This window comes from Syngnathus scovelli, chromosome 6, assembly GCF_024217435.2.
Source record: "Syngnathus scovelli strain Florida chromosome 6, RoL_Ssco_1.2, whole genome shotgun sequence".
Lineage (NCBI taxonomy): Eukaryota > Metazoa > Chordata > Actinopteri > Syngnathiformes > Syngnathidae > Syngnathus > Syngnathus scovelli.
In genome coordinates, this window is record NC_090852.1 from 10967013 (window position 1) to 10990295 (window position 23283).

Sequence of the window (23283 nt, forward strand, 5' to 3'; positions counted from 1 at the left end):
TTCGATCCAAAAGTGTGCTTTGAGGGAATAGCACCTGTCAGTGCATTCTGCACCACTGTCAGCTTGTCTCAATGCGCATATACACCATCCCCTTTATTTTTTCCAAGGGACAGTCTTGGAGTACAGGTGTGTGCCAGATCTGCTGTCTGCGCCGGGGGCTCCTGATGGCATCCAAGCCCCTGTGGTAATCAGCCCACTCCGCCTGCTGCTGTAGCCCGCCTGCCTCCTCCTCCTGCTCCTCCTCCAGTGGCTCGTTTCAGAAACATCTGGTGGTTTACATGCGGCACGCAACACCTGCCAGACGCCTTGCAGGCAGTGGCACCGCTCGCACCTCCAGAGCCAGGCCCGACGTGGCAACAAAGGAATCACCGGGAATTTTAAAGCTGAACGCACTGGAAAATGTGCAATTAGATGACGAGAGATTGCAATAAATTTGATTTGTATGTAACCCCACCTCTCACCTAAAGTCAGCTCTTATAGGCTCCCGCTCACGCTAATGAGGACAAGCTGTACAGAAAATGGATGGATAGAAGTGGATGGGTCAGCTAAAAATATGACTATGAATGCAAATGGAACGAGTAAAGACAATAAATAAAACAAAACACATTCTACGCAGCATTAATTCAGTTTAATAATAGAAGCACAAGGCATTAACATAGTTGTTTTTTTTCTTTATCAAATAACATTTATAAAACTAGTGTGCAAAACATTGTCCTTTTATTCTTCTTCAGGGCTCTGCACCAGTGGATAGTCATAATCCTTTTAAATTAAGAAATATAACAAGTATGCATAATTTAAACAGCAAGTTGTAAGCATATACACTTAATGTACATTTTTACATAAACAGACCTGGATTTTGTCCCTCACTCAATTATAAACTACAGTGACTCTTTTACAATCAGCAAGAAACTCCAACGATAGACATAGAAATACATTTGAAAATAACATTTGGCTGTTTGGCAATATTTTTTTAAAGAGCTTTTCAGGGCATTTGGTTGTTTTAAGCTGTTATAAGAAGACCAATTTGAAGTGTCATTTCGAGACTTAGGGCGGGACAGAACAAGGACTGTACAAATTTAAAATCTGAACATGCAGTTTACCGGAAAATCAAACCAAAATAAAATCACAGAAATACAAAATAAATATAGCTGATGCATTTCAAGTTATTTGTTGACATAGTTTTTTGTCTTACACACCAAAAGGTGCACATAAATTGAGACAAATGGCACCATTGCCAACAAATTTGGTTGAATATTTTGGACATTCAAATGTGATCTGAAAACATCTTAGTTTTGTTTTTTTCTTTAAATACAGAGACACACGAAAAATTCTATAGACCGAATAGACATAAATTCTTTGTGCTGACACTTTTTACCGGTAGTAGTTCTTGGCAACGTAGTGCATTCGACCACAATTAGTATTTGTTGTTTTCAACAAATACTATCAAACTTCATCCAGTTTTCGACTGATGAGGGAGCACTAGTGTTTCTCGAGTTCGCACACGTACAGCAAGTGGTCCTCTGGAGACTTGCCATGACTCTTGCTGAGGTGAAGTTTGATGGCATGCTTAGTGGCAAATTTACGGACACAGAGCTGGCAGCGGTACACGGAGCCATTACTACCGCAGTCATCTTGTGGCGACATGTACGACTCCAGGGGTGCTAGCTTCTCAGCGAGAGTGTGGGAGTCCCTGACGGTCTGTTTTGGCGTGAGCTTAGCCAAGTCCCTGATTCTAAAGCCAAGGTGAGCTTCCAGGTGGCCAACATATGCTGTTGGGGTTCGGATCTGTGAGGCACAGTCACTACAGAAGAAAACAGGCTGCCCGGAGTCCAGGTTCTTCAGGAACTTGGTTCTGCCGGTTCTTCTCAGCTGGTACTTGACATTAGCCAGCCAGTGGCTAATGGTTGTCATCGAGAGACCTGTGAAACGAGATATGTGCATTCTCTCCTGTGGGCTGAGATCATTGATGATGTATTTCCCCTCGGAGGACTGTCTCAATGTGGAGGCGAACTGCGCCTGCAGAAGGAGGAGATGCTGGGGGTTCCAGCTGGAGTGTCGACCTTTGCGTTTGTGACCGTGCAGGGCTCCATCGTCATCATCGCATGCGGAGACCAGGCTGGCGACTTTATCGGTAACCCGTGACCGAGACGCTGGTTTTGGGGCGGGCTGGGATTGTGTCAGGTTCCTCAGCATGTCTGATATATCAGACAAGGCGTTCTCATGCAAAGGGCTGTTGGATGTGTAGGGAGAAACCACTGTTAGCTGAGCAGGGGTGACAAGAGAAGAGGGAGAGATGGAAGAGGCAGTGGATGAGGGAGTTAAGGGAGCTGACGCTACAGACACTCCTTTTTCACCTTTCCCTTTTGTGAGGTCCATAGGCTGGTCATCAATGGACTGACAAAAACTATTGTCAACTACAGGTTCAGGCTTCTTAGTCTGTAGGGGAGGGGCAGCCACAGCGGCCCTCTCGGCCATGCTCTGGCTGAACCTGGAGAGCAGGCTCAGGGGATCTTGGTTTGGCAAGGAGGGCTTGGCTGCTTTCCCCAAATGAATGCTCATTACTGACTGAAGAGCACTTAGAGGATTGACAAAGGGCTGCTCTGGAGGAGTATGGCCAGTGATGATGGCGGTGTTGCATGTTAAATCGGAAGCATGCGGGGATTTGACTGCTGTCTCTCTCTTAGCGTCTGTTGCCGGGGATGCTCGGTCACTATGGATTCCCCTGTCACTATTGGCTGGGGTGACTGCCCTCAATTCCCTGGGTGAATCAGCCTCACCACCCTTATGCAATTCACTAGCCTCACTTTTGCAGGGGGACACATGGTTTTCCCTTTTGGGAGACAACCGCTTTACCCTTTGCTCTACTTTTGCCACTTTCTCAGTCACTTTTTTCACTAAATCTTCCATGGCCTGGAAGTTGTTGCTGGGAAAGGGGGAAGACTGGGTAAGAGGTGGGCTGATTAGAGGCTGGTTGCTGGTGAGGGAGGACAACATGCCATCCCCACCGTTGAACAAGAACTTCATTGGAGAGTTCTTTTCAATGCTCCCCTGTTGTAGCTTGATGGCAGTGGGGAACTGGTAAGCAGCGTGAATGCTCGGATAGCCCCCCCAGCTTGGATTGCCACTCTGGGCCTTGTTGATAGCTGATGTCACAGTGTTTTCCAGTGATTTCAGAATATCCAAGCCTCCTTTAGGACCCTCCTTCAGGTCCTCTTCAGTAAGGTAGTTATACTTTGAGATATCATATTTTTCTTCCTTTTCCGGATCTTCTTCCTTCCTGACTGAAATTACAATTTGTTTTTCATTGCCAAGGTCTTCTTGCTTTGTACACTCCTCCTCAAATTCCTCCCTTTTGATCTCTTTTAGAGGAGGAGAGATGGCAGGGGGAGTTGAAGTGGTTTGAAGAGGCGGAGGAGAGAAGGTGGAGGGTGCCAGTGGGACGGACTGAACTCTTGGCTCAGTGGGTGTGGTCATTCGACCAGGGTTAGGGGAGGTGGCCTCAGGAAGCATTTTGGCTTTCTTTCCTACAGAGTTCGTCACCCTCAGAAAGTGCCCAGTCACCATCATGTGGGTCCTCAGCTCTTGCAATGTATTGTGTGAGCTCCCACACTCCATACATTTGAGGATCTGGAATTTGTTGGATTCAAACTGGCAGGCATAGCTACCACCATTCTGGTGAGCATATCGGTTACTAGAAGCGGTGTAGGGGCTGGAGGAACGTTTTTGGGAGGATTCACTAGGGTCTGAATGCGAGTGCTTAGCTTTTGGGGTTCCTTCTCTAGAACGTGGTGAGGCTGTGAGCTCCAGCCCCAGGAGTCCCCTTTTTTTCGAAGACAACATTTTAGTGGCCACCGGAGCCATGGGCTCCTTTAGAGGCACTTTCTGGTAGTGTTTGGTCTTGATCATGTGGACACTAAGGTCCTGCAGGGATTCAAAGGAGTGGCCACAGTACATGCACTTCAAAACTTTCTGTGCATCCTCTTTGCCCTCCATTTCCAAAAGAGAGCGTTTGCGGGGCTTGGACCAACGCTTTGCACCGCTTCCTGATTTATCCTGGTTGTCATCCCGGTAGTGGCCGGTGTCGTTCATATGCACTGTAAGCTCGACCAACGTGTCGTATGCTGCGCTGCAGCCCTTGCAGCGGAACTTGCTGGCACCGGTAAAAATGGAACCAAATAACTTGGGGTTTTGCCTGTGGAGCTGGACTGTGCTAAAGAGGCTCGGCTCAGACTGGGCAGTATGATGACTCTGGGGAGGATTTTGTTGAAGTGTCTTTGCCACCGCTGACTGATGCCAGTCATAGCTGCTGCTGCTACAGCTACTACTGCTACTGGTGCTGTTGCTGCGAGTTGGCTTCTCCGTCGAAGCAGATGGTGGCACCTGTATGGGTTTTGTATTAAAGTTCAGCGGTGCCCACAGAGGACTTGTTAGGAAGCTGGAGTAGATAGCCTTCATATGTTCCAACGTGTCCATACCAATGGGTGGTGTCTTTGTGCCACCGTTTAGAGGCGCTGTGCCCACGTTTCCTTCAGTTTTTCTGGAGGGACTGTCAAAGTCTGAGAGACAATCACTGATCTCGCTCACATGTGACTCGCTGTCCATCTCTTGCCCTGACAGCTCCGCAGCCCCTACCGATTCCTGGTCACATACTTGGTCCTTGGCAGGCCCGGCGCTTTTCTCCACAACCTCATCCTTCATGGGAAGGTCATCCTGAGGGGGAGAGGGCAGGTCGCCTGCTTCCGCCTCCTCATCCTCTACGGGGTGCTTTGTCAGCTCCTCCGGAGAATAGGCTGGAGGGCAATTGGAGACAAAGAGAGAAAGAACAAGATGAGTAAAATTGCAAGGAGTCAACACGCTGTGTTAGAATAACTGAAAAAAGTTTCTCTGCAATGTGTGCCCGAGGACTCCCCGGGATAAATGAGCCATCTGTGTGGGAGCCTTTAAAGCTGAGCTGAGAAATTACAGTCATCCCATTTCACCTCATCAACCGTTGAGGTGTTATTTTCCTCTAGGCGAGCCTGTATTTATATACTACCCCAGCCACATGGAACTTATGCCTCCCCTCTTTTCACTCCCAGTAATGGAGGAAAACAAAAAAAGAAATATCTTGGCAAAAACATAATGCACCATTTTATTTATCTCAGGGCGCAACAGCTTGAAATGAAAACTAAATCTGAAATTAATGAAGCCCAATCTTACTGTGGCATTCTCCTCTGGGGTAATAAATGAGTTGGATCAACCTCCATCTGTCAGTTAATATGTCTGACGCCTCTTCATCTGCCCTTTTCTCTGATCACACACCCTTACAGACGCTCGTAATAGCAAACGATGAAGAGTTCCAAAAGAGGAATGTTTGAATTTTGTTGACGCAAGTTCGACATGTCAGCTAAGCATCCTACAGTGAGCGGAAGCGGAGTTCATTAGCTCTGTAATGTGTGCAGTTGGTTTCATGCTACAAATCTTTACAGGTTTTAACTGCCATGCTATTGCAATCCCATATCTTGCATGTCATTAATTAGAGCAAAAAATCTGAGAAGTTGAAGAGATTAAAACAGAAGATGGACGTAAAACAGTCAAAAGAAAGTGCGGCATTCAAGAGACCTGTCTGAGTATTCCATACTGTGATACTGATCTCCACAAAATGCAAGTGCATTCACAACTAACTCAACAACGTGCCTGTGCATTTTTCCTGCAAGTAATTAAACTGCTAAGCCTAAAGATTGAAAATCTTTGAAAAAAAAATAGGAATGCCGAACAAGCCAAGCAAAGAAAACTGATACAGATTACAAAGAAGCGGTGACTGCTGGTTCTGATGACTGTGTTCACTCAAGTTAAAATTTTGCATTTGAAAACACAGCACCGTGTCTAAACTCTGCCCCCCCAACACACACACACACACACACACACACACATACATGCACATCCGCCCTAAACAAAAATGTCATAGCAGAAATAACTCTCATTTCCAGCGCTAACAGCCAATCTCCAGACATCCATGCGGCTGGCGCTGGTCTGATTTAGGCCCTGGGGGCTGAGTCAGTAGGCAGCTCCACAGTGCTGGCCCGCCTAATGGAGACCTGGCAGGTGCGGCCCACTCTCTGTCCTCCCAGAGATTTGGTTTGTCACTGGGTATCCATTACCTGCCATTCTAAGCTGATAGGCCCCGACAGCCCTGATCAAAAGATGTCGTCGGGCCCCAATCCGTTTGGCAGTCGGTGGCATGTCGTTTGTAGAAAGGGCCAAGCAGGGTGTAAATAAAATGACATGATCACTTCCCTGGCCCCTCATGTTCTGGACACAATTATGATAATGTGGAAGTGGAAGGGAGGGAGGGGCCTGGGAGGATGGAGAAAGGGGCAAGGAGTTAAATTGCTCATGCTCGGGCAAACACGCAAGAGAACATTGCTACCAGGCAAGTGACTGCCCACACCCTCTTTCCTTTTACTTTAGGTTCTCATCCGCTTCTCCTCTCGAAGGAATTGCTGTCAGATTCTCATTTGAAAGAGGAAATCCAGTCAGGACGAGGTAGTCACTGTAATGTGTTTGTATCCCTGCTAACTAGTCACAGATGTCAGCTTGTATCAGAAGAGACTGCTATGCCACTTGACCAAATTGTCAGGTCACTTGTCTCTTCCTCAATAAAAAATTATGCAACATATATATCTCTGCACATTGTCTGACAGGTTCATGCATCTAATGCTATAAGATATTTATTGTTATGGTGCCATATTCACAGACGTTCCCAAGACTCTCTATATGCCCAAAGTTTGTGGAATATATTCAATACTTTAAAAGGACTGCAGCCCTATTAATGTTCATTTGTCATTAGGTCTAAATTGCAGAGTGGGGGAGTGAGGTCCAAAAGGACGAGCTATAAAAACCTACAGAGTGTAGCTGTGCTCCCAGGCAATTTAAAATGCAAAACAAAAACCATTATGTCTGAGCGCTATCTGTTAATTTAATCCCCAATGACTGATAATCCATCACGTAGGGCGACAACCACATCCAATTATTCTCCCTGGCTTGACTGACAACAGAGGTGATTTATCAAGCTAATAAAAGGTGATGGGAGTATAGAGGCCCCCTTAGTATAAAAAAACAAGAAAGATTATTAAACTTTCTCCCTGATCTGTAAGCATATGGCCGTGTGTGTTCCTAATATTGTGTAGCACGGGGGTCCCCAGCCACCGAGCAGGCCATCAGAGTCAGATTTTTTAAAATCAGGTGCGTCAAACTGTTTGTCGCAGCCACGTGATATGAGAGTAAATAAGGTAATGCCACGAGCTAGTAAAGATAATTAAAAACAAAATATCTTGAAAGACCTTCTTGAGAAAATAAATGTGACAAAAGAAGAGGCTATGATTTCAAGAAAACTAAAGATGCAAACTCAAACTCAGCAGTTAGAGATTCTCACGTACCAAGACCACTTTAAGTAAAAGGCGGTGACAGGCTTTCAAATGAAGCCTCCAAAACTGGGAGAAAAAAAAAAACACTGAATACCTTACTTGCATTTCCAACAACCAATGTTTGTGACTTGGAATTTTCTGCAAAGATGCTAACAAAAACAACATTCAACGAGACATACAGTAATTAAGATAACATTGTCATTGTTTCTGATTCCTTAAAAAAATTACATCCATAAACTAATTAAAACAACTACGCAAGCACAATGATTTTATGTATTTTGAAAAATTTGTGTCCATTTCTGTCTGTCCAACAAAATATTGCCTTGCATGTCCCCAAAATATCAGATGAACACTCGTGCAGCAGATAGTAGCAATTCCAATTGCCTTCGCTCAATGAATTACGTGTAACTTTAAAAAATAAACATAAAAAAACCTTTCCCCAAATACCTTCGTGTTTTGGATATAAAGATTTTTATGTTCAAGAAATATGTTTTTCATTGGAAAGGGTGAAGGGTGCATAGGGTACAAAATATTAGAAATAGAAACACCTCGGTATCTGCACATTTCACCGCAGCAAACTATAATCACAATAATGAATTATTGTTAAAATAATGTCTGCATGACTCTTAATATACAAAGGCAGAATTTTTAATATGCTCCTGCTAAGGTATGGAGCCCTATCTCACTGTTGCTTTGTGGCATCTCAATGTGAGTTGCGCACAGTTTCCCCTTCTAATACACGGCCTCAAATCCACATCGTGTTTGTCAAAATACGTTAGTCAATCCTTTAGGACAGCACCCTTCCTGCCCAAACACAATTGTACACGCACATGAATGCAAGCAATGAGGAAAGACAGTTTCATTTTGGCATGCAGGAAGCATTCCTGCGGAGTATCATTTACGTAAACATGAGGGCCGCTGACCAGGAGGGAGAGATGATCTGATAGAACACTGCAGTGTTGCTCTGACTATCAGGAACAACAGACATTGCGGGGATGGTGTGAATCAGCGGGGAGTTGCTGATGCGCTCGACGTCTGATTCGATCCCATGGGTCAGGGGGTTCATAAGGTATTGCTGATAAGGCAGCAATTAACAATTTTTTTTGTATATTGAGTATCATAATGAAGAATGCGATATAGGCACAATACATACTCGAGAGTAATGAGCGATAGACGAACACCCCAAATAAGGAATTTCTTCTCTTAGAACACATTACACTCCTGTAGTTAAAATCTCAGTGCTTCTTTAACATCAGTCCCGAGATGATCTGCATGCTTTTTACTGGTGGGGCCTTCACAGCTGGGAAAACCATCTGGAAGCCAGATCCCACCCAAGAGCAACGTAGTAAACAGGATACATCATTAAAAACCCTTCCTAGGTCTCGCTTAAACAGCAATGTCTTAAAATGTAAAAGGTAAAAACAAGTCTCAATGTAAAATACCAATATTTAATCATCACCTCTTGTTCAGAAACATTTGCAACATGTACATTTGCTGATGTAATCTATTCCTTAATTAATTCCTTCAGATCATTTGAAATACTACAATTAACAAATGTTTAGTCTTCTATCTGAGTTTAATCACAGCAATCACCCAGTGAACTGCACAATGCAGAAATAGCAGCTGGCAGTGGGGAGAGGAAGTCATCTACATGGGTGGTCCCTACATACAGTAAAAATGCGAGCGAGTTTAAGAAACTGAAAACCACAGGGGAATAAAATATAATTAGCAACTACAGTATTCTATTAGTTTTAGGAACTTTTCATCTAAGGCACTATTTTTTCTGCAGTGATACATGCGGCATAAATAAATTTGGAACTTCAAGTTCATGTGGAGAGGAAGTTCCAGAGAGTTGCCAAGATGATGTTTGATGATTTGAAGCCAGGGTTCTGACCGCAGAAAGTTCAACTCTGTCTCAACATGAAGAACATTTCTTAACATAAGTGCAATATTCAAGTTAAACCTTAAAGTTTAAGGTTGGTTTAAGGCTTAAACCAACAACATCGGGTGGCTCATAACCACAGGAAATAGCTCCTAAATGCAACAGCACAGGAAGTCACATTGGTTATAATCAAACGGCACAATTCCTTGATGCTTACAACTTTTTAAAATGGTTCGAGTAACTACGGCTCCATCAAAATAGCAGCGTTCAATATTATATAGACTGGTAAGAGAAAAATATTCAAATATAATTCTTTTACGGCAAATTTTTCCAAGTGATTTATGTTCAAGTAAACACATTCAAACAAGAAAAATGAGGATGATGAAGACAGCTAGCGTTCTAAATCATGTCATTGTTTTTGGCTTTATTCCTGTTCAAAGCTTAACAGCAAACGAATCTTAATAAAAAAATAAAAATACGTCAAGAACAGCAGGATTTGATCATAAATGGACTCAACGCAATCCTATAATATGTGGTATTTGTAAATTGTTGGTTCTGATTAGTTTTAGACCTTAAAGAGAGAGACTCAGAGACAACACTGTGCAAAAACATCCTGCCACTTAAATTTTGTTAGTTGCCTGAATGTTGTCAGTCACTTAAATGTTGTACAGAGGCTGAGATCAACCGGAGTCAAATTCCCTGTTTGGCATGCACAAACTTGGTCAATAAAAACCTTCAGCTTTACTGAGGTCATGCATTTTTATGCTCCACATTGGGTTTGACTTTCTAGTCATTCACTCTTGTGCTGTGACAAAATGCTAACACAAACAATAATGTTTACAGTGATCATGCAGCCTTTGTCATTTGTTATTCGTGTGCATGTGTGTTCTCTACCCCCTGATGGCATTGTGAATACATTGTGTCCGCTGATTGTAGTGCAGGATGTGTGATACGGGAGATGGGAAAAACAGAGAGATTATTCTGGCCTCAGGCAAAGCTTAGGGCTGAAACCTTGTCAATGTACCTCACATGGGGGGTGGGGTTGGGGGGGTCTATATACAGTATATGTGTGTCTGTGTGACTGAGAGCTAGAGTGTGAGCGAGAGTAAGAGAATCCACCTCACCAGAAACTGTCTTGTGTAGGTTTGTTACGCTACGTTCAACAGAGAAGCAAAAATTAACTGTGGCGTGACGTGCCTTGTGCGAGTTTGATCGTGGGCGCTCACTTGCTTGTACGAGTGTCATTCTGCTAACAGTGACCAGAGAAGAGGTGGAGGATTACTCGTTTAAAGATTGGAAAAAGAACCACTTCGTTGATTTAAGCAACAATGGACGGCATCGAAAGCGCAGCTGCTTTATACTTGGTATCACTCATATCCTGCCAATGACAGGACCATCGAGAAGCACACAGCTGTTGGTGAATTTTAGCTTTGGTAAATGACAGCGGTTTTAAACACTACTAGGCAATTGAGCTTGGCATTTCCTGAGCTCGTTTAGTACACTGGTTATCACTCTGCGCGAACAATGTGGAAGGCCCAGGTATGATTCCAGAGCTGGGAGGAAAACAGCACAAAAGCCGTTATTTTTTAAATGGCAATTGACGGACGAAGGGAAGCAGTGACAGAAGAAGCCCCTTTAAAATAACAAGGCTAGCTGGTCTGATGATCATATTAAGAATTAGGAAAGAACGGCGATATGACAGAAGGGTGCCCAGGTCAGGGACGAAGGACATAAGGCGGACCGGCAAAATTTGGTAAAGTGCCCATCTCTGGAGAGCTCAACAAGCAGAAGCTACACGTACATAGCTGAACCAATGACAGTATGGAGAAACTTGTCACTCAGCATCAGTGAAGGCATAGAGGAGTGACAATTTGACTAGCTAAAAGAAGAACCAGTAATTCAAAGGTGAATGCCTGCACACTTCACAAAATAATATTTGCATGGCAACACATCGAAGCTGAAATCTGATCAGAAAAAAAAAAAGACCGAAAGCCGCATGTCTAATGAAGACAAAAGACTGAAATAAAATCTTACCATTTCAAATACTAAGTTCAAACATTCTTTTTGCTTCTAATAATTTCTAGAGAAGACTTTGAAGAAAACCTAACGGCTCATTAATATACTACACCTATCCAAGGTAATTATGTAACAAATCAAAAATTAAAACGTCACGAAGCGTATCTATCGACACGAAGAGACCATTTTCACATCCACATCACACCCATATCAATGTGATTTTTCACACTGTGTCACACTTTTTCAATGCTTCTACCTCAATACCATTTGTTTGTTTGCCTCATTCTAATTGTTTAGGCCTTATGTAAAAAGGAACATACTGTGACTTTAAGATGTGTTAATGGAGCCGGACAGTCTGTAACAAGACGGGAGAGGAAAAAAACCCTGAAACTAAACAAAGAATATTTTCAGCATGCAGTTCCAATGAGGTATAGCAGGACTGATTTGTGTCTTGTACTTAGAATAACTTGTCAATGGAATGTTTTCATAACCGTCTTACTGAGCAGGTTTTAAAACTGTCTACCCTCATGAACTCAGCGATATCATGTCAGTGTGAAAGTACCGTGGTTTGTATGACTTCATGTGTAAATAGGCCTGGGCGATTATATAATCGTTGATCGCGATAAATTTCAGGTTCACCACAGTGATCAGGTCTGAAGCTGAACACGGAACTGGTGTCAGTCATGACTCTGGTATAAAGTACCACCCAAGTGATTATAAGGAAACCATGAAAATACCGCAGCCTCCAGCACACACTTTAGCATGCTTCAGATAATATTTACATTATTTATATTTTTTTCCATTTTCCCCGAAGGGATAATTTGTGTATTATGGGTTCTGCATACCTGCAAAAGCATGATAGATTATAGAATACAAACTAGTTACCATGTTATTTAGCATTTTTCTACCTTTGTTTTACCAGTGAGTATTTTATACATATTTATATTTCCATTTTATTTAATTTATTTTGCTTTATTTTCTTTGTATGTTGATAAAATGTTGAAGTACTTCCTAGTTTATTCAGTTTTCAGTGCAGATACTTTTAAAGGGGCAATTTGGAAACAAATGAAAATAAATTTTTGCCATATCACCCAGCCCGGTGTCTAAGTGTTGGCCTTTCACTGGCATTGATGTGGATACATGCAAGTCATATGTCTTCAGGGGATTTGATGGAGGAGTGAATTTTCTCTCCCTCTAGGTGCAATCTTACAGCAACTCAACCTGCAAATCATTGTACTCCAAGGTGAGTGTACCCGATCTATGACTAATAGGCGAGTAATAGGTTCTCAAATGTTAAAAATGTCACAGATGCAAAAATCAGTACTGCTAACAATAGTGACTGGAGTAGGTAGCATAAAGTTTGACCTAACTTAGATTTTGTTTTAGCATGGACTAAATCGTGGGGCTATAAATGAATCCCAGGGTAAGAACAGAGTCTAGAGGGGTGGGGAATTTAAGACAGGGACAACATAACCCCTTTCCCATCACGCAGCTGCTGCCATTATTGCCTAGCAACTAGGAGGTGATGGACACAGCTTGAAGATGGATGGCCACCATAAATCTCCAGGCATAGAAGGTGAAAGACAAACACAAAAAAACAGGTTTTTGTGCCAAACATGGATTTTTACATCGACAAAACATTCTTTGCAGTCAACCTATAGGTTAGTAGTTTGTGCCTGTGTGGTAATTGAACACCGTTTAAAGAGCATCACTTAAAGGACTTCAATCTTTGTACTCTCAAGGTACTCGAAGGACTTTTTTCACGGTCGCTTAATTGATTATTGATTAATGAATGTGGCATATGTTGCCATGCAAGGAAAGTTAACAGCTCATTCACACGCTGATGATGGAGGAGCATTTTAATCAAGTGCGGATTTGGTATCTTGCTAAATCCCAACAAAGCCACAGTAAAGTGGTAGCTCTAACCACAACCTTTGACTTGAGACATGACCATTCTGTCTCCCAAATTTCCCTGCAAGTCACGCTAGTTGGCCAAATGCTTAGTTCACGGACTTTGGCGCAATACGGAAGATGGACCTGGGTTTGGGCTCTGTGGAGTTAACCCTAACGCTATTACCTGAATGTCATTCACTGGAATTGTTTCATATCTACTCAACGCTTGACAGATAATTGTTGAACTGTATTTTTGTCTTTTGTCCAAAAGGTAAAGGTCTTGGTCTGTGTAAAAGTTTAGTGTAGTGCTACAACAGTGTATGCAGAAAACATCAATTAAAACACATAGACTCTTTGACGTGATACACAAAAGGGCGACCAGATATCACTGGTCACAACCTCTCGCTCGGTTCAGGTTACAATCCCTTCAGGTTCTGATTTCTATTTTCTGAGATTACACCTTTCATATAGCAACTCTCCAATGCTGGAAGTGTAGTTTCGGTATAAACATCCCTGGGCTATCTGATTATGGTCTACTGCTGCGGCACTGGTGTCTAGTAACACTCAGAGAGAGAGCTCAACTATCCATCACACAGTGAGTGTCTGTCTAAGGCTTTCCACCGTGCTTCTTCTCGCCCTGGCTCTCCAGTTACAGCCATACACGACCGGCCTAAATAATATTCTTGGTGATAAATGGCACTATAAGCCTGGTATCCATCATTAATCTGATTTTTAAAGAAGCATCCATCTTTCAGAGAGCCTGTTAGGGCCACGGGAGAGCAGAGCAGCCCGGGTTCATTTAAAGGCCAGGCTGCTGAGTGAGTGATACCTGTCAGCCCTGCTCATCAGGGAACAGCAAGCGCACACACACACACACACATACCACACATTAAACACTGGCGCCATATGGTCACACACACACACAAAGACACTGGCGCACACACATGCAAACACAAAGCCTCTCTCAAAGAGTTCCGTTTGGATATAGTATGTGTGCACAAAAACAAACCAAACACTTATTGGGAGTGTATGCAAAAAAAAATATTTGTCCTCTACATAAAGATGTCTTCAGTCATTGAGGAACATTCTGTCACTCGTCAAAACATAAACTTAGGGTAACTCAATCGTCTCTTCCTCCTTAGAGCAACTTCTTGAAGCTTTCAGGAAAGGTTCCCAGGAAAATCAGTCAAACGTTAGCAGAGAAAGTATCCGTTTCTTGCACTAAGACTGAACAACATCGTTTTGGGACTAAAATCGCAATTTTTGAGCTTGTCAAAGCTGCCTTTTTTTTAAAAGACGGCGGTTTTATTAGCAAACACCGACCGGAATGGCTGGCGAAGAGATCGATGTAAAAAATATTAATATCAGAAATGTTATTTCCTTACATTTGCACTATTTCCCAGTACTGGATTTTGAGCTGTCCACAATAATAGGTCTAAAAAATATTTACATTCAATTTAACATTTTCTAAGGGACACATTTCATTTTCTGTCATGTTTCTAATTAATATTACTGCACATTGTAAATAGTGCACTAAAACTTGATCTCAAGGAAATCACAAATTGAATGAAATTCACAATATTTGTCAGACATATTGTTTTCTTAAAAACTTTCAGCTCTACCTTGCACGTCATTTCTCTCCTGACTGTTCATCTCTTTCCCTATTCTTGTTCTTTTTCGGTCTCTTTCAGCCTCCCACACCGCACGCATCCACCTCCCTACCTCCCTCCCTCCCATGTGTGTCTGCTAAAGCCAGTTTGATAAATGACACACGTCACTATGTCAGAAGCGAAGGGTGGGTCAGTGATAAATGACTCTGTTGAAAAGGAAATCGGCTCTCTGGCATGGCCGGGCTATTCTCCTGCTGGATTGGGTTTCAGGCCCCCCAAAGAACAGCGCGGCTCAGTTTCCCCAAAAGGAGCACACATCCCGCCAGGCTCTCTGCCTCTGTGAGGACTGAGAGTGGATGGGCTGGTGGAGCTCGCTCGGAGTGCTACAGTGCGTCCCAATTGTCGCTACAGTGCAGCTGCATCTATCACAAGAGCGGTGGGACTATTTTTACAAAGCCTGCTACTCAGTGCCTAGACAGCAGTCCCTGCTGAAAACCTCGTCTGAAAGCACTGAAAGCTGGACCAGCGGTTGGCTAACAGTTTTCTATTTGTGACCTGCCGCTTCTTTCTTATCCCAGAGCCCAACCCAATGGCTTGACATCTGTCAAGTGTGTGTTAAAAAGCAGAGGAGGGCCACTTTACAACCCCACTTTTCTTCTCTTTCTCATCAAGCCCTACACCAACAGCTCCTCCTTGTCCTCCCCCACTTTGCCTTTTCTCATCTTTTGCATTCAGTTCCTGGCAGGGTGGCTGTGTTATCATTACCCAGGCAGGATTTATGGATTCAAGGCCCATGGCAAAAACAAAAAAGGCATCTGTCAATACCAGTGGGAAACACTCCGTCAGCCTTCCCCTTCCACTGCTGCTCACAGTCTCATTAGGTATGCACTTATCAGACACATAGATCACAGACGTGACTCCATTTCAACGGAATCCAGCCAAAAGACTTTCATTAGCAAGGAGGCCCAAACATTTACTTACACCTGTGAATAAAAGGTGGTGCGTCGTCGCTCGGCTGACCCCCGCTGCTCCTGTTAAGGCCACGCTTCTCACAGATAAAACAGCAGGTGGCCAAAGAGAAATGCAAACACTTTACCTCATTTTGCTTTTACAACGTGGACACAACATGTGTGTGCAATGTGTGCTCGGAGTATTTGTGTTGCTAACTTGGCATATGGAAAGAAGACACAAGGCGATCCAAGCAAGTGGGCTGCGGTTACCAATACCTCACTGCCCGTCTATCCCTACCACACACACCATGAGCCCAGCCAAGAAATCAGAAAGTAGATGCCCACTGATTTGCACAGACGCACAAGCTCATGAGTGATGGCTGCCAGTGTGGCGCTTATGAATCTGAGCCTGCAGAAACACGAGACTGTTACCGTAGAGACGTTCCAAACTGGAGTATGTCCCCTGCCCCTGTTTCTGTCTCAAAAACAGTCTCATGTGTTAATAGAAAATCCAGGGTGGTTTTCAGTAACGGTGGCTTCCTAGTGCAATATAGTTGGGATAACGCAGACTGAGCGGTATTCTGCACAAATACTGCACGTTAACCATCTCATTGGAGTAACTATTTTAAATGTTGTAAAGCCATTGTTGACTGTTGATAAATTGGCAAATGATTCCAGCTTTCTCGAGCCACAGACGTCATCGGCAACAAACAACGGGGTCTTACTTCCACATACACTTTTGCTCAGTTAGGTTACAAAGCCGCCTGCCCCCGGTTGTTAAGAGCACTCAGACCTGATGCAGGTACGCGGCCCATTTGTCACCTGCAGCGCAAAATTGAGTTACAGCACAACCAAAGGCGAGCAGCTCTGCGTAATATCAAGTTGATTACATCAAAGTGGTGGCAAACCTCATTCGGCCGGGTACCCCGAGCTTGTCATCTCCAATCACAAGGCCTGTCAGGACTCCATCAGCCTCACGGCTAATTGGACCGATGCTAATGAAGCAGGCAAAACAAGTTTTCTACTGTGGAGACACTCACAGAGAGACGGCAAGGGGGGGGGGGGGATGCTGTGTGTGTGCTTGAGAGACAATGAGGGAGCAAAGAGGGTACGCCTGTGTGTGTGTGTACGGGGGAGGTAGATTTTTCATGCAAGTCTCAAGGTTGCAGTGGGCCGACTCTCCCCCTAAGTCCCTAATCAAGGCCCATCATCTGTCATCCTTTTCTTTGCTCTCTCTATCACCACGCTCTGTGCTGCAATCAATTCATCATCACCCTTTGTGTGCCACTGAACAGTTGACAACTTTATAACTTGCAGCTGCACAGGCTGACTGACAGGGGTGCAAGGGGAGTGTGAAAAAAAATGAAGAAAATGGATGGATGAATGAATGCACAAAGAAGCGTGGTTTCAGCCAGAAAAAAAAAGTTGTTTTCTACAAACACCAAACGATCTGTATTACAGCCCTTTTATTCCCTTTCATCGACAGACAAACAGCCGTGTAGCGGGCAGCAGGAGAGCGAGAGAGGAGGAGGAACAAAACATCCTTCTCACTGATCTGAAATCAGAAAGCTTTCAGTCATTCTTTATGTGCTCCCCGCGGCCACTCCGAGCCAGTGAGCATGTACATTAGGCTGGGGCATTTTGATGAAATAAAAGCCCGGGCCAGCTTATGGCTAAACAGAATGGGAGCACTCACTCAGCCTGTCTCTGATTGACCATTAAAACCATTGATGAATGGGCCTGTCAGGGTGGAGACAATTAAATCAAACATGAAACAAAGCCGTTGTGGCGGCCCGGTCTGACAGAGCAAACCCATTCCTCCCCTCCATTACATAGCACACAGCTCCTTTTACAACCCCTTACCCGCTCCTCCCACCTCCCCTGGCCACTGTGTGAGTGTGTGTGTGTTCAAAGTGAACATGTGCGCACGGGGGTGTGGTGTTTTCACTCTGTGTGTGTGTGTGTGTGTGTGTGTGTGTGTGTGTGTTTGTGTGAGTGAGTGCGTGCATCTGTGTGTTTGTTTGTTTGTTTGTTTGTGTGTGTGTGTGTGTGTGTGTGTGTGTGTGTGTGTGTGTGTGTGTGCGTGTGTGTGTGTGTGTGTGGTGTTCCAAGCCAGGTTCAAGCACGCTTGGGTACTTTTATAAAACACGTGTTTTGTATACATGCTAATAACTTTTAGAAACACTTCACACTTCAGGCTTATGATTTTTCAAAGCACTGCTTTTTGACAGGTTTAATGTCTCCCTCCTCAGGATGGCCAAATTAATTTGTGGAATTGATTATTACAAAATCAGTCTAGTGTAGAATTGATTGTTGATTAAACATGTGGTGATTGAACAGGTCGGCCCTACTTGGCTGAAACCAGAAGAGGTGCCATTAATTCAGTCTCAACTAGTTAAAGAACAACATGAGCTCTATGGGAAGATGTGCTACGCCTATAGCACAACTTTAATGGCTAGCATTATTATGCTCAGTACCCAGATGTTGGCCAACCACAACTAATGAGAAAATAATGGCCTTTCATCCACTTTTGTACCGCTTATCGTCATTAGGGTCGTAAGAGAGCAGGCGCTTATACCTGCTGACTTTGGGTAACAACTTAACACCTAAGGATGTATGCATTTTTCTGGAATGTGGGAGACAGGAAAAGTCCACAGAAAACGTGCAAATTCAAACTCCCAACTTCAGAACTGTGAGGTGGAATTGCTACTCATTATCAGACTGTCCTGTTCAAAAATAATGTAAATCCTTGAAAACCATGAAAAACACACAAGTAAAATAAGGGGTTTCCATTAACACATTATTTATCAAGGAGTTAAAATAAAATTCAAATAAATTAATATCGTGAATCTTCTGATTAAATAAAATAAGAGTCAGGGGCTATAGCGCCACCTGTTGTTGCAACATACAGCTGACAGCCTTGTATATCCGTTACTATTGTCTAAGTACATTTTGGGTTAGTGAGTAAAAAATGCGAAAATCAAGAAGTTTATGAGTCACTTGAACCATCAGTGAGCGTCCTAGAGGGGAAGCGAAAAAAGTACACGGTTCCTTTGAAAGTGGTTTAAACGTGACGTCAGGGGCCTGCAGCACATGGTGCGAAGTGATTTTCTGATGCAAATCGGGAGGGATCACATCAAAGCCGCGTGACAGCCAATCAATCAACCGTCAAATCGGACATGGCAACTGTCGATTACGGCTCCTTCCAGCCCACGAAACTCCCATTGTCTGCTCCAAAATTGTTTATCTTGTCAAGAGCGAGAGAAAGGATGGCGTGGAACCGACTTTGTTTTTCAGCTTGTGTAAAGAAGTTATGGCAGCAGGAAAAAGCGGCGAGCAACGTCCAACCTATCATTTATAAATTTAAAGACGCTGGAATAAGTCATTTTTAGCTGACTATTATGTGAAATGAACACAACGTGAGGCGCATAAAAGCTATTTTGACACACGCGTCATAGTAAGATATACGTACCTGGCGCGCGCTTGGGCGCCTCTTGTTTCCTCCGTGGCATTTGCGTGTATTTGTGGGGATTTCCGCCAAACTCCTCCTTTTTCTCCGCACGCGACAAAGCCACTCGCCGTATTCGGGAAGATCCACCTTCCGCTCAAAGAGCAAGCTTCACGCCTCGGCACAACATCGAGGCGTCCGCCGGAGAGAAAAAAGTCATCATGGTTGTTGGTTGGAGGTGGCGCGCTCACGTCAGTAACGTTATATAGGCTTGCGGTTGCGCTCGCGGATGTCACGCAAGCATAGACGCGCAAGCACGCACAGACAAACGCCTGCGCTCGGACACACACTAGGCAGCTTGCGTCCAAGCAGCTCGGTCGCCTGCTCTGGCAACATGCAAACTTGGGGGAAGAAGAGAGATGATCGCGTCACTCAAAGTGGAGAACGGGCAAACCCACCGCCCCGTTAACTCTTTACTTGTCAGGCTGAGCTGCGAGAGGACGCCTCCCTTCTCTCCCCACTCATTTCCACAAGTATCCTCCTACCTCCGCTGGATGCGTAGTCACATCCCCCCCCCCCCCCCCCGTTTTTTTTCTCAAATATTAAAATAATATCCATACAATAGTAATAATTTGGATGACAATATCATAATACAATACAAATATAAACATGGAATTAGAGGAATGGAAAATAATCATTATGACTCATGCTGTGACACATTTAAGCTTTTGATTTTGAGCACACTCGCAATAAGAGTTTGCAGAATAGCATTCATTCTTGTCAAGTGTCCTATCAATATCATTTTAATCAAAATACGGTACTCTCCAAAAGTATTGAGAGGTCAGTTCCTTTATCTTTATCATTTTATTTTCTGAAGATATCTGGGTCTTGGATCACAAGATGAATACCGCACAAAAGTTCAGAATTCCAGCTTTTATTTCATGCATAAATTGGATTAGATCTAGAAGTTTTCAGCAACTTGGGACAGAGCACCTTTTGTTTGAAGACACCCACTTTTCAAGTGAACCAAATTATTGCAAAGGACAAGAATAAATAAATTCATGACATTTAATATTTGGTAGCATAAGCCTTATTTAAATAACCATATCAAGTATGCAACGCTTTGATGTTGTGGCAAAAGCGAGGAACGCGTCTTTATTCCATGACTGTCTGCCAAGTCTTCGACACAACAAAGACAGCATGACATCACAAAGGACAAACATAACACCCCAGCCCGAACTGCAGGCCTGCTGGGTGAGAGGCCTGGTCCATAGGTCTGCCCCCTGCCCCTTCTTCGTGTCGACAATACTTTTTGGAATGGCATCACACCATAAGAAGGGGCATCCGTTTTGGACAGAAGGGCATAATCTTCACATGGCTGATGTCTATAGACAACGAATTCTGAACACGCCCCCGTCGCTAAAAATGAGAATTGGGCACCCATATTGAACAAGGGAGCATGCAGCCTTACAATACATTTTAAATTCTTTCATCCCCCTGTCGACTCAATTTTTTCGAGCGAGCATCATAATCCTGTGCTTGCCCCGTGCACCCACTGCGCTTTGCACGGCACTTTCACACATGCTTTTTTTGGTTCACTAAATTCTTTTCCTACCTGTTGAGTCTGCTTTGCTCCAATTTTTCTTTGCAAAAAATGTCACCCCCCCCCATACACCCTACTGAAATGCAAAACTTCCTGATGTCCTCTCCCTCTTACTTAATGTAAGCTGTTAAATGTTGGCTTTCATCTCTGTAAAAGCATCACTTCTTCCATATATCCATGTTAGAGATCAAAGTCAGTCCAAGGAAGCAGTGTCAAGTCTTAGTATTGAAGTAATGAGTTTTTCATCACTACTCTTGCATTTTCATTTTTCTCGGCCCAACAGTATCTCAGGAGTCCAAGTTATGGTACGAATCTCCAGTTGTGTCTGTGTTGTCCTTTACTGACACCTGGTAGAAAATAAACACATTACTACCAAAATAGTCAATGCAGCATGCACATTTCATGCTAATCAGTACATTAGACACAGACTACAGAATTGTCGTAGCTCTCTTGCACACATACACTTGCTCACACACTCTCACATGTACTCGCAAATTGAGAGGGACAAGAATTAGGGGCATTTCTGACCAGCCTCTCTAAGAGCACGGCGGTTGGGTCGCTGTCACTTTAACAACATGAAGTTACAACCCGAATGCGATGTCAGGGGTTAGGAGGGGTTCTAAAGAGAACTGTGAATATATTTCCTCCTATGGACTTGCCCCCATCATGACCTCCCCCGGGAACAAGGAGTAACCATAGTGATTGGCATTTTTACAGCCAAATTAAAACATCTTGGAGCTGGCTGAAGGCAGGAGGAGAAAGCAGCCTCTCCAAAATTAGTGAGCCATCATCATGACAGAAAGTAGCAGGGACATGGTGTCATCCAGGGACCGTATCGATTAACCCATAAATAGTAGACGGCCTCTGCACAGCGTCTCTCCCGGCTTACACTGTAAATGGAAGTTATCACAATGGCATCAGTCTTGCTTTTCCGTGCACATGAAATATAACATCACAGAGGACATAAAGAAGAAATGCTTTAGTTGGTAAATGCTTCACAGAGCGAAGCATTCATACTTAGTATGTTCCTCCATAACAGAAATGCTTAACACTGAGCATTTTAACTGTGTATAATAACATAACCATTTGTCAATTCAAACCCAGCCACCATAACGTTTAGTTATGCTGTTGGGGCCATATTTGCATGGTAGCTAGGATATAGTACTGTGTATTAACCCCACAGTTTCTCTATATTCACACCAGTGGTGGCTGGTGGAATTTTCGCACATAGTTGCACATGCACGCACGCACACTGCGGATCAAAGTATCCAGTTGCAATTTAATGCCTGGATTCTTTTTTCTTTTTTTTTTCATCTGCGATACTTGTATACGGACGAGTGACACAAGTCAGATATGATTCTGTTTACATTCACGTGACACATGCTCAGATACCCACTTTATACGTAAATAACTTCACAAGGCCAATCACCTGGCAGTATTAATACAGAAATAAACCATAAGACAAATATTATGTTATTTACCATTTAGTTGACGCACCATTACTCTTTCCCGCGTTGGTCTAAATGAGGGCTAACCTCCACATTACTCCACTGGCAGCCGTTAGCAATTATTTTTCTTGTTTAATAATTGGCACACTCCTAATATATTGTAATTATTTTAGACCGTATATAATGGGATTACAACCGCTTTACGTTGTGGGCCCCAGCGGCCATGTTTAATGTTACCGACAATATTAACAAATGGCTTTGCAGTCGTAGTGAAATTGAAAATACATATTAAAATGTGAGCGGCGAATAAAATTTACGGAGAAAAATACGGATTCAATGCTATGGACTGATACTTTGCAAAAATAATTTTAAATGGTTTGGATCCATGTGAAATTTCAAACACAGAGACGGTGGATACTTTCCTTTATCTTGTGTGTGGTGTGAGCTCCTTGTGATGACAGTTTGGAACATGTCAATAATTATTAGTTATATTCGCCTCTCATGTGCAGTTTACCAGTAGGTGGGTGTAGGAACTTTAAATGATAAATCTGGTAAACAATGCCAATACCAGCATTTGGACTAAGGTATGTGGCGCTCATATATGTGTATATGTGTTTGCTCTTTAACTGTCTGTTTTGAGAGACCAGTTAAACTATAAAACCAAACATTCACATAAATGATTACTATATTGTACTGTATCTAACTATCATATTTCAACAATCACATGCAAAGTAGCATGTATATGGCAAGACTAAAGGGCATAAAATAAAAAGATACAGGGCTCTTAATTATCAGGAAAAAATGAATAATAATAAAGTCTTTTAAATATGTCATGCCACAGAAAAGAGTGTTTTAACAACATTGCTAAATTTAAACCGTTAGAAAGAATCCCCAATGAAAAGGGGCTTCAAAATCACAAATATTTCCAAGTGGTCTCTCCGCTCTCACACACTGTAGGTGTGTCTGATGAATGCACCGAAACTACGCCTCACTGAACTGTCCACCGTTTTTTTTCTGTTCATTCTGC

The 23283-nt window shown here is 43.2% G+C and overlaps 1 protein-coding gene and 1 long non-coding RNA gene across 3 annotated transcripts in view; one reads left to right on the forward strand and one right to left on the reverse strand.

Annotated features, from left to right (window-relative positions):
- LOC125971183 (uncharacterized) overlaps positions 1 to 1004 on the forward strand; it is a 16180-nt gene extending 15176 nt beyond the window's left edge. For both annotated transcript variants that reach the window (XR_007482368.2, XR_007482366.2), the window contains exon 2: positions 108 to 1004. This is a non-coding gene — a long non-coding RNA (uncharacterized lncRNA). The remainder of the gene's footprint in view (positions 1 to 107) is intronic.
- On the reverse strand, positions 607 to 19715 carry tshz3a (teashirt zinc finger homeobox 3a). The gene is made up of 2 exons (XM_049724188.2): positions 19230 to 19715; positions 607 to 4790 (listed from the first exon to the last, which is right to left on the reverse strand). The coding sequence occupies exons 1-2, from the start codon at positions 19267 to 19269 to the stop codon at positions 1480 to 1482; spliced, it is 3351 nt and encodes a 1116-aa protein (XP_049580145.1). The 5' UTR covers positions 19270 to 19715; the 3' UTR covers positions 607 to 1479.
- Between the last annotated feature and the right edge of the window lie 3568 nt (positions 19716 to 23283).